This window comes from Moschus berezovskii, chromosome 5 (genome assembly GCF_049115385.1).
Source record: "Moschus berezovskii isolate FMDL1 chromosome 5, NW_MosBer_1.0, whole genome shotgun sequence".
In the NCBI taxonomy this organism is placed as follows: domain Eukaryota; kingdom Metazoa; phylum Chordata; class Mammalia; order Artiodactyla; family Moschidae; genus Moschus; species Moschus berezovskii.
Window position 1 is genome coordinate 109,033,528 of NC_142464.1, and position 12,585 is coordinate 109,046,112.

The window sequence follows — 12,585 nt, forward strand, 5'->3', positions numbered from 1 at the left end:
GAGATGTCTGAACAGAGAAGGACAGCCAGGGTCAAAATGCAGAGGCCAGGGCACTTGGGGGAAAGGCGGTGGTCTGAACAGCTGGCAAAGCGCGGTTTCTCCACCGTGTTGAGGTTTCTTCTGGCATGCCCTGCCCGGAACGATGGGGAGGAAGGATGGGATGAAATCCCTTAGTGACTCAAAAGGTGGCTCTTCTGGTTTGCAGAAACACTGAATGCCTGGTTGGCTAGGGTTTCCTGGAGGAATTCTTTGAGTGCAAGGCAAACTGCTAGCCTCTGGTACACAACCTTCCAAGAGAGCCTTTCCCACAGGAAACGTGACTTGACCAGCAGCTCCTTTATCCTGACTGGATGTGGTGAAGCTCTCCCTTCCTCTGGGTTGTGGAGGGGCAGCTGAGAAGCCAGTTTCCTGCCGAATCTCAGGACAGGAAGGCATGCCCTGCCACTACTCTGCAAGGGAAAATCCTCTTTGACCAACAAAATTTCTATTTATCTGGATTGTAAAAGCGAGGAGAATGTAATAATCTAGGGACCTACTGCAACTACTGGGTAATATTCATGGTTCTTAATTAAAAACTTGGTCCAAAGTTAATTACTATATGGTCATCTACCATCCATAGATATATTGTTCAGTCGCTAAGTTATGTGTGACTCTTCAATGGACTAGGTCCATGGGATTCTCCAGGCAAGAATACTGGCTGCCATTTTCTTCTCCGGGGGATCTTCCTGACCCAGGGATGGAACCTGTGCCTCCTGCATTGGTAGACAGATTCTTTACCACTGAGTCACTGGGGAAGCCCACAGACATAGGACAGAGCTTAAAAAACGTAACAGAAAATATTGATGATAAGGAAAAAACTGCCATACCTGTTTAGGGATCTGCCCAAAGTTATTAATGAACCCTATGGTGGCTGTCTCCTTGAGTGGGTCATTTATGTTGTAGATATCCACTTGACCCTCATAGAAAAGGTGATGGAAGACATTTACAGCTTCTACCGCGGCAGGACCTTGCTGCTTATAGCCGAAGATTAAGTCGATCCACTCATGCAGATGGGCACTCACGTAGTCACATTCCAGAGCCTGAAATTTCAAAACACAGGTTCAGTCACTGGCTGACTTGTATTACTAACTTGGAAAGTAAAAGAAGTGCCCACTGGCCAACTGGAACTAAAATAACTAAAACTCATACAAATAACATCAGCAGCTTAAACCCATGGGGAACACATCGCTCGAGGTCCTCTCTTTGTTCTGCGGCCAGTGACCCAATGAAACCTCAGTTCCACCGCAAGGAGCGCTCCCATTACCTCACGGTGCACCCGGATGAACTCTCGTGGGTCCCCTTTTGCCCAGGGTGGAAGGATAACATCTCCGAGCTTGGTGCCGTTTTGTTTACAGCCTGTGAAATTAGATACATTAACAAGAAAATAAAAAAGTGAGATAAATAGTAAAATCCTATTAAAGTAACAGAGAAACAGTGGGTTAGATTCATCACCAGAACTATAAATTTTACCACCAGAAAGGACCCTCAGAGATCTACTCTGGTATTTCCCCCAAATTCCTCCTTAGAGAGATTTACCCAGCATTTGCAAAACTGTGGGGCTCCCACAGTCAAAAGGCTTCAGGAAATGCTGAGCTATGCAAGGTTAAACATGTTTCTTTTCTGCAAGGCTCCTCCAAGGCACTGCTCTTCTCTCGGAAGGGTATTAGATACAACATTTCTGCCATTTAATTGACCAACAGGACTCCTTCATGAAGCATTTTATGGGGTTACTGTTTTGAGTTCGGAAGAAGCTGCCTAAACCAATACAAGCCCCTTAAGACTGCTCATCTGCAAGACCATTAACAATTTCTCTGAAGCGTTCATGTAAGATTTTCCAGAATGCTTAAAGCTTGGTGAGTCAACAGCAGTGGCCAAGCACTGAATCTCTTTTCTGGATGTTTTGACAAAATTCTGCATTCACATGGAAAAGGCTGCTGAAAGAATACCTAACTCCTCAAGCCAATTTCAGTCCGAATTATATCTTGGCCTAAGAGGACATAAAAGTATGAGTCATCCAGAAATATTTGCAATACATGTGATTTCTCATATTTCTGATTCTTAAATTCTTGAGAGAACTCTGTAGAACCCACATGTATTTTGCTGTAAGGATTCTCACTAAAAAATTAAAGTAAAATCTGAAACTGTAACTTTTTTGGGACTGTTGTATCATTTACCAGAAAAAACGCTTGGAAAGACTATGGGACCACCTGGCAGAAAAAAAAAATCAAGTTATGATAATTCATAACCATGTCATATTTATTCCACATAAACTGTTATGTTAAGTCACAGCCAGATAATCCCTAAAATAGTAAAGGACGCATTTACTATGAGATCTATTGACAACAAAACACATTAAATGGGACTGGCATCTGAGGAAATGGGTTCTGTTTCTTCTTTCAAAAAGTTAACTGGATTTACAGAGCTTTCCTAGGCACAAATCAGATAATCATGGTAAACGATGACTCTATAAATGATAATGTGGACTCCTTAGTTTCATGCAGTTGGTTAAACAGCTGAATTATAAATTTTCATAGAGAACCGTTCAAGTTTCAGGACACAAAAAGGCAGGTTCCAAGTAAGGGCCAGTAAAAACCTTTCATCACTGAGACTTGATGGCTTCTTTACAATGTGATACAAGTAAGAGATTAAGAATCCATTTTATTGTTTAAAGGAATGTTTTGATTTAGTTGGAAAAATTTTCATGTAACTTAAGAAAAAAATAAAACAAACAAGTTATTACAGCCCCTCTCCCCTCTTTCACACCCTTTCCCCACACACTCTGAAATGTCCTCTAGGCCTAATAAGAAGAAGCAAGAAATAACTTTTTTGATAATAAGAAGTAATAATCCCCCAACTACCTGAGATAGAATCTGCCTTTCCCAATTTTGCTCATAATCCCTAAATACTGTGTGATATAATGTTATTTTGTCAGCACTATCTGCAATTTCAGAATGTCATTTAAAGGGGACAGTCTTTTAAAAACTCTTGGTCTAATTCTGCTCCTCTGTAGTTTCCCTCCATGTTTATCCAAGGGTACAAGGATAAGACCAGGAAAACAACCTAAGTGCTCCAGAGCCAGGGAAAAAACCCCAAGTGTTCTTTATTTTGTATCATTAGCTATCTTTTCCAGATGGAGAGACACACGGTTTTGTTTGACTTTCTTTATATTGAGGTAAAGTTCACATAACATAAAGTTAACGATTTTGAAGTGAACAATTCAGTGGCATTTCATATGTTCACAGTATTGTGCAACTATATCTAGTACTAAAACATTTTGACCACCCCAGAAAGAAATCTTAAATGTAAACAGTTGCTCCCCATTCCTGCCACCCCCCCATCCCCTGCCCCCAGCCCCTGGAAATCACCAATCTGCGTCCTATCTGTATTCACCTATTCTGGACATTCCATATAAGTGAATCATACATTATATGACTTTCTGCATCTAGTTTCTTTTACTTGGTGTAATGTTTCTGAGGTTCGTCCATGTTGGTGTATTTATCATTACCCCGTATCTTAGAAGGCCTGAGTGATACTCCATTATATGTATATTCCACAATTTGTTTATCCATTGATATATATGTGGGCTGTTTCTACCATCTGGCTATTGTCAATAAAGCTGTGATGAATGTGGATGTACAGGTCTTTGTTTAATTCTTTATTTTCAGTTCCTCTGGACAGTTCTTGCAGTGGAACTGCTTGGTCATACGGCAGTTCAATGTTTCACTTTTTGAGGAACTACCAAAGTGCGTCCCACAGTGCTGGACCATTTTACACTCACACCAGCAACACACGAATGTTCTACTTTCTCCACATCTTCCTCAGGTCTCGTCAGTTTCTGTTTGTGTGTCTCGCTTTTTCCATTATAATCATCCTAGTGAATGCAAAGTTTTACCTTATTGTGTTTTTGATTTGCATTTACCTAATGAATAATGCGGAGAAGGCAATGGCAAGCCATTCCAGTACTCTTGCCTGGAAAATCCCATGGATGGCGGAGCCTGGTGGGCTGCAGTCCATGGGGTCACTCAGTCGGACACGACTGAGCGACTTCACTTTCACTTTTCACTTTCACGCATTGGAGAAGGAAATGGCAACCCACTCCAGTGTTCTTGCCTGGAGAATCCCAGGGACGGGGGAGCCTGGTGGGCTGCCGTCTATGGGGTCGCACAGAGTCGGAGACGACTGAAGTGATTTAGCAGCAGCAGCAGCAATGAATAATGGCGTTGAACATCTTTTCATATGCTTATTGGCCATTTGTATAACTTCTTTGGAGAAATGTCTATTCAGGTCCTTTACCCCTTTAACTGGGTCACTTATCTTATTGCTGTTGATTTGTAGGAGTTCTTTATATTCTGAATACTAGATCCTTACAAGATATATATCATTTGAAAATATTTTCTTGCATTCTGTATGTCTTCTTTTCACTTTCTTCATAATGCCCCTGTATGCAGAAGTTTTAAATTCTGATAAAGTTCAATTTCCCTTTTTTTGTTGCTTTTGCTTGTCTAAATCCAAGTTATGAGGATTTATCCCTAAGTTTTAAGAGTCTTATAGCTTTAGCTCTTACTTGCAAATAGTGTTGTTTTTAAAGTGTGTGATTTCAAGAAGGGAAGGGGATTTGTTATGAAGGTGAGGGTGACAATTATACATGACCTTTCTTTCATTTACTTATTTAAAAGTGGATGATTTGGTTGGGTCTGTAAGTAGTCTGGCTAGAACATTTCTGCAACATATATTATAACGGACTGAGTATTTCTGGAATATGTTTTTGCACTTTTCCATATTTGTCTCTTTGAAAGTGGTGTTCCTAGGGAAGACAGTAGCATTCTCCAAAGGTGAATTGTAAGTAAACCTAATAAAACCCTAATGTGCATTCATATGCAAATGCTGTGTTTACATTTGTTGTTTTTCCCTATTCACCATCTACTCTTCCTTTGAGGAACCGCCATTCCTCCAAACTCTAAGTGCTAGAACTTGGTGTCTTTAGCTGCTCAAGGTTGAGTCCTAGGTCCAATCAGAGGTATCAACACTAAGACTGAATTTTAGGACTTTTGCTGGGGCTACTGAGAGAGTCTTATTATCTTTCCTATTGCATCTGGAGCGACAATTTCACAAGGTTTGAGCTGCTGAATGGGTGATTAAATAAATAAAAATTGTAATACTCAATAAAATAAAATCACTCAAATATATTAGATGTGACGGTGTTCGAGAAGACTCTTGAGAGTCCCTTGGACTACAGGGAGATCCAACCAGTTCAGCCTAAAGGATATCAGTCGTGAGTGTTCATTGGAAGGACTGATGTTGAAACTGAAACTCCAATACTTTGGCCGTCTGATGTGAAGAGCTGACTCATTTGAAAAGACCCTGATGTTGGGAAAGATTGAAGGTGGGAGGAGAAGGGGATGACAGAGGAATGAGATGGTTGGATGGCATCACCGACTCAATGGACATGGGTTTGGGTAAACTCCAGGAGTTGGTGATGGATAGGGAGGCCTGGCCTGTTGCAGTCCATGGAGTCACAAAGAGTTGGACATGACTGAACTGATTCCGTGAATTACCTAATAAACTTTATGAGATAGTATAGTAATAGGTTTATATGTGGAAGTCTTAAATACAGTATGATACAGGGCATGAAAAGAATATGAAAACAGAACAATACCTGACATGAATACTCTAAGTAAAACAATGAAATTTTGATATGTTGTAAAAATAAATATTCAAAACACAGATCAGCAAACTGTGTTCCAAGAAACTGTAACCAAAGTCAAATCTACTTCCTGTAACTGCTGGATAATACAAAGAGAGTGAAGTACCAAGGAAATTTCTCTCCTTTTTAGAAAGGTTGATTTGGTTCTGTTTTTTTAATACCCTAACGGGATGAAAATAGGGGTTTACTTAGAGTTATTCAGAAATTCTAATTTTAAAACTTATCAGCATGTAAGCTGAGACAATACGGAAAGATTCAAACTATATGTGAGAGTGAAGTAAGCCAGAAAGAAAAACACCAATACAGTATACTAACACATATATATGGAATTTAGAAAGATGCAAATGATAACCCTGTATACGAGACAGCATAAGAGACACAGATGTATAGAACAGTCTTTGGGACTCTATGGGAGAGGGTGAGGGTGGGATGATTTGGGAGAATGGCATTGAAACACGTATGTTGTCATATGTGAAACGAATCACTAGTTCAGGGTCAATGCATGTTATAGGATGCTCGGGGCTGGCATGCGGGGATGACCCAGAGGGAGGATAAAGGGAGGAGGGAGGTGGGAGGGCGGTCCAGGAGGGGGAACTTATGTAAACCCGGGGCAAATTCATATCAATGTATGGTAAAACCAACCAATATAATATTGTAAAATAAAAAAATAAAAAAAAAAATAAAGTAAACTATATGTGAAAAATGTGGACATGCCACTCTTGGCTGTTAGCTTCAGTCACATTAATTTTCAAATAAAATTTCACATCACTTTCATTTTCAATGAAATAATGATATTCTGACCATTAGATGTAATCTCTGTTGATTTTTTCATTTTCCCAAGACTCTGGATTGAAACAGCTATTTGGGGGCACAAGTCTATTTTTCTTTGTTATATTTACTCTCACACACCCAATAAGCCAGTTGAATTTAACAGCAGCTATAACCATGAGGAAATAGTAACTGAGAAGGAACCTGCAGGGCCTTTACAAGAACAACCCATCCACTCCAACCCTGAGTGTTCCTCCTCCTTCATGTGTAGAAAAGCCTTAGTCTCCCAGGCTTCCCCAGAGTTCCAAAGAGCAAGTGTAATCAGAGAAGAGAGAAAATGCAGAAACAAAGGAAAACAGCCAAGCAGCACAAAATAACAATTTAGCCTAAAATAAAGTCAAGGACTTTTGTTTTCTCTGCAAGGGCTATAAACCTGAGCCATATTCTTGAGTTGTTTTGCAGATATTAAAACCCCCACCAGGTGGAGGAAGTTAACTGCATGCTGACCACAAGCTCACAGACCCCAGACCAGACGGAACCAGAAGTTGATGACCATGATTCCTGAAATACCACTTCGTTACCACATCATCAACCAACCACAGAACTGAGCACAAGCTGATCACAAAGCCTGTGACCCTCTCCCTTACACGGACTCTTTAAAATTCTCCTCTGATAGCTGTCACTGGGGGTGGTTCAGGCCTTTTGAGCATGAGCTGCCCATTCTCCTTGCTTGGCCCTGCAATAAACACTGTTCCATCCCTTCACCACAAGCCAGCGTCAATAGACTGATTGGGTTTGCTGTGTGTCAGGTGAGTGGACCCAAGGTTGGTCTGGTAACAAAAGCTTTCCTTGTCAGTGTCTGCTACAGACTTCTCAGAAAAGTGACATTTCTGTTGGTCTTTTCCTGTATACCGTTCCTAAGACGGTGCCATGGTGCTACATACCGAGGTCAAAGTTGTTGGAATTGAACAGAAACTCTGGTAAGTAAAAAAATTCTGGGATGAGTTCCTTTACATCTGCCATGTTGTGCTTCGACGCTGAGTACCAGGCCTCGCGCACACTGTGAAACATCCGGTCAGCCAGGTCAAAGTGGCCTCCCTGTGGGCAGAACGAGAAGGCACCTCTGTGAGAGAACTGCTCCCACCTCAGCAGCCAAGCTCAAGGGCTTGGAAACCCCAAAGAAATACATTTGGTGGCAATTCAGTTTCCCATTCTCCTACGTCAGATACACAAAATTTTAAAGAATCACACACAATAAAGAAGAAGAAGAATTCTTTTCGGGGTTCTCCTTACAAAGGGTCTCTTGCTTTGTATCAAAGTGATATCCAAGTACTACAATTTAAAAAGATTAGTTTTTAGAGAGAGGGCAAGACTATAAGGAAATAGTTCTTCTATCGTTTGATAATGCTCTCCTAAAAAAAAAAAGATTCTTGCTTGCAAAGCAGAACTAGAGGCACAGACACAGAGAAGAAATGTACGGACACCAAGGAGGGAGAGAGGGGAGGGGGGTGGACTGGGGGACTGGGATCGACACATACGCAGTATTCATGCTATGTATAGGGCTTCCCTGGTGGCTCGGATAGTAAAGAATCTGCCCACAGTGCGGGAGACCCATGTTGGATCCCTGGGTCAGGAAGATCCCCTGGAGAAGGGAATGGCAACCCACTCCAGTATTCTTGCCTGGAGAATTCCATACACAGAGGAGCCTAGCGGGCTACAGTCCATGTGGTTGCAAAGAGTGAGAAACGACTGAGTGACTAACACATACTATGTATAAAATAGATAACCAATGAGAACCTACTGTATAGCACAGGGAACTCTACTCAATGAACTGCAGTGACCTGAATGGCAAGGAAGTCCCAAAAGGGAGGGGATACGTGGCTGACTTATTTTGTTGTAGAGTAGAAACTAACAACACTGTAAAGCAAGTATATTTCAATAAAAATTAATTAAAAAAAAAAACTAAAAAAAACTTTAAAAAGGCTGCTATTATCATATAGCCATTTACAGTTGAAAATCTTCAGATTATATATGTATTTGACTAATTTTATAAACTAACATGGCATTGTTATTCTTATACCCATGAGAATTAAGAGGAGAACTAGGAAGGTGATCAGAAAGTTATAAATCGATAAAACAAACTCAAATATAAAAGGAATTTCTTTTGCTTACATGGCCTCACAGATACACTACTGCCTTCCCTCAATCAAACTCCCTATGCTGTGTTTGAGTGAACCCAGTGTGCTTGTCTTTACAATGAAGTTCACTGTGTGAAAACGCCCAAGTCCGTACAATGGCCACCAAGGCCTACCACCATCTGGCCCCTGCTAGCTCTCTGACCTCATCCCCGGTCGCTTTCCTCTGTAGTCACTCTGCTCCAGATACTGGCTTCCTTGCTGTTCCTCAAGTATCTCAGGCCCAGCTCTGACTCAGGGCCCCTCACAGGCTGTTCTCTCAGCCTGCAGCATGCTTTCTCAGATATCCACACCAGCAACTCCCTCACTTCCTTCCAGCTCTGGTTCAGATGTCTCCTTTCCAAGGAGACCTACAGTGACCAGTCTTTCTAAAAATGCCATCATGTCCTTCCCCACCTCACATTCGTGCACTTCCTATCCCCTTTCTCTGACCTCTACTTTCCCACAGCACTTATCATATTCTAAAATATGTTACCAGATAATTATTTACTATGTTTGTCTGTCTCTCTCAACCAAAATATATAAATTCCATCAGGCAGGACTATTGTCTTTATTCTCTGATGTCCTCTAAGCACCTAGAATACTGCCTGGCATATAGTAAGTATTCAATAAATATTTGCTGAATAAATGAAAGAGAATTTGGAGAAAAGCAATTATAATAGGGAAGACAGCAAATGAGCTAGACAGACTTTTTAAAATGTCTGATGAATCAGTTAAGGCTGAATTCCATATATGTGGCTGGAAAGCAAACGCTACTTGCTTATTTGACTAAAGGACCTTGGCGCTTGTTTAGTGTAAACAAATCCTAGCTTATTTATCAATTTTGGTCCAGTGAAATTCCACTATCATTATGTTTTGACTGCTTTTGTGACTAAAACTTCACAGGGCTTCATGTCAGGAGATAAACAACATTAAAGAAAATAGCAAAAACGATCTTAAGTAGAAGGTACAAACAACACACAAAAATTCTAAACTTAAGCGTTTTACCTGTAGCCTTAGGAATATCTGCGTGAAGGGTTCCATTCTGACAAGGTATGAAGCCACAATCATGGCTGATGAATAGTGGGTCCCATAGTGGTAGGCTGGAGTTTCTCCTGACCAAAAAAATAAAAGCATAATTGAAAAGGATGAATTGGGACATTGGGACTGATATGTATATACTATTGATACTATGTACAAAACAGACAACTAATGAGAATCTACTTACAGCACAGGGCACCCTACTCAGTGCTCCATAGTGACCGAAATGGAAGGAAATCCAAAAAAAGAGGATGTATGTATATGTATAGCTGGAAGACTTTGCTGTATAGCAGAAATTATCAACACTGTAAAGCAACTATACTCCAATAAAAATTTTAAAAACAAGAAAAATGAGAATAAAAAAAAAGAGTAACATAAAAATAAAATTAGTGTTAATCGATAGACTTGAAAATGCTAATGTATGTGATAACTGTGACACGAAGTACAGTCAGTTCTGTTAGTTGTAGAATAAAAACTTTATGATGACACTGAAACCCCTCATTTATATATCTGGCAACTAACCATTTTAATATAACTCTGTGACTTTCCCCCAAATTGAGCACATCCAGCAATTCATGTTTTGAGGCTAACTGTAATAAATAATCCTTAACAGCAAGCCACGTTCAACTAAAGCAAGATACTGACGCATAGCAATTCTTTATTAGGTTCTGGCTTTGCAATAGTATAAATTTCTCTGGACTGATGTCTATGGGTATTACGCAATTTCTGTTACACATTCTCCTTGGCAGGGGAAGACTCCACACAGGGAATATTGTTAGGCTTAGTTTTTTTTTCCTTTGTTTATTTTGCCTATTTGAAGGGGTAATATGGTAAACATTAAACAATAAATCATGAGTATGTAAAGTGCAGTATTTTAGAAGGGACTCAGTAATTTTTTAATGCAAAATGGTTGTAAAAAGTGCTCAATAAAAGACCGTATAATGGAAAACAATCTGAAAAAGAAAAAAATATATATATACATATACACATACACATGCACACTGAATCACTTTTTGTATACCTGAAACACTATAAATTAACTATACTTCAATAAAAAATATTCAAAGAGTCAATAAAGGAAAGCATAGTTCCTGGCCTAAACACGATTAGGGATAAAGGCATATTATGATGGGAGATTTCTACCCTAGACAAAGCAGAAAGACTTAGTTTTCTGCCAATACTTGACAAGCTACCTAAAAAATGCCCTTCCAAGCATGGCCATCAGTTGGCATGCAAAACCTGATTTTTCTACTTTGATAGCTGTGTATATGCTTGCATATATAACAGACACAGACATAACCATGTACAAGCAACTTGGGGAAAGATGGAAGGGGGTCAGACCACTAAATAATGGCTTACTTTTGAAACTTGGGTACCAAGTCCCGTGACAGGGAATGTTACTTACCATTAGGATCTTCCCAGTCTTTATATCGCTTCTTATACTGAGCTAATCGTTCATCTGTCTGTGCTCCCATTGGCTTGGCCAGGTTTCTAAATGTCTTGGGATTAGTAAGATCGACCTCCTAAAATACAAAATGAAACCCAATTCCAAAATTACTATCCACCCTCTGTTTTCACTACCGTAGACAGAATGGCTATAGGCACGATGATCTGTCAATGGACTAGTATCTATGGGGTCACACCAGCAGAACTGGACTCCAAGATAATGCCTTGCACCTACTGGTTATCCATATTTTACAGAGGGGCACGTGGCAGTTTAACTGGTTCAGTATGAAGACGTCTGTTTTGGACATTTAGTTTGCACAGGAGAAGGCACTCGGAACCCAGCTTTGAGAATGAGGAATAAGAGGGAAAATCTTTCCCGGTCTTGACAAGGGGGCATCAGGAGACTGTGGACACAAAAGCTCCAATTCATCTTCACCCTCCGTCACCCACCAAACCGGAGGATCAAATCTCCCTTCTATTCTCTTCCCCTCTTTCTCTCCAACTTCACTTCTGAGCATTTTCTTCCTAGAGGTGAAAGCGAAGTGAAATAAACTAGAGCACTCACTAACTTGGTCACCTCCAAAAGACATCATACCAGGCCGTGATTCCCAAATGAGGGATTCTTCCAGTCTACCAGAGATCATTTTAAAAGCTCATCCTTGGGTGACTTAATTCATATCTTTAAAAGGAAACCAAAATTTATCTCCTAAGCATATTAAAAGCAGACATTTGAACTATATACCCATGGTATACCTAATTTGTGTTCTTTTTATTTAAAACTCAACATTCAAAAAACTATGATCGTGGCATCTGGTCCCATCACTTCAAGGCACAGAGGGGGAACAAGTGAACACAGTGACAGATCTTATTTTCTTGGGCTCCAAAATCACTGTGGATAGTGACTGTAGGCCATGAAATTAAAAGACACTTACTCCTTGGAAGGAACGCTATGATAAAACTAGACAGCATATGAAAAAGCAAAGACATCACTTTGCTGACAAAGGTTTTTCTAGTCAAAGTTATGGTTTTTTCCAGTATTCATGTACAGATATGAGAGATGGACCATAAAGAAGGCTGCATGCTAAGTCGCTTCAGTCGTGTCCGACTGTTTGTGACCCAATGGACTGTAGCCCACCAGGCTCCTCTGTCCATGGGATTCTCCACGCAAGAATACTGGAGTGGGTTGCCATTTCCCTCTTCAATAAAGAAGGCTGAGTGCCAAAGAATTGATGCCTTCAAATTGTGGTGCTGGAGAAGATTCTTGAGAATCCCTGGAACATCAAGGAGATCAAAAGAGTCAATCCTAAAGGAAATCAACCCTGAATATTCATTGGAAGGACTGATGCTGAAGCTGAAGCTTCAATACTCTGGCCACCTGATGCAAAGAGACAACTCAATTGAAAAGACACTGAT

General features: G+C 40.3%; 1 protein-coding gene across 5 annotated transcripts in view; it reads right to left on the minus strand.

Moving 5' to 3' along the window:
* The window catches only part of WDFY3 (WD repeat and FYVE domain containing 3), a 280,291-nt gene that overhangs the window by 20,976 nt on the left and 246,730 nt on the right, over positions 1–12,585 (minus strand). For all 5 annotated transcript variants that reach the window (XM_055434540.2, XM_055434541.2, XM_055434539.2 and 2 more), the window contains 5 exons: positions 11,132–11,249; positions 9,694–9,800; positions 7,456–7,609; positions 1,304–1,395; positions 867–1,079 (listed from right to left, as the gene is read on the minus strand). In XM_055434540.2, coding sequence (XP_055290515.2) covers positions 867–1,079; positions 1,304–1,395; positions 7,456–7,609; positions 9,694–9,800; positions 11,132–11,249 — 684 coding nt within the window. The remainder of the gene's footprint in view (positions 1–866; positions 1,080–1,303; positions 1,396–7,455; positions 7,610–9,693; positions 9,801–11,131; positions 11,250–12,585) is intronic.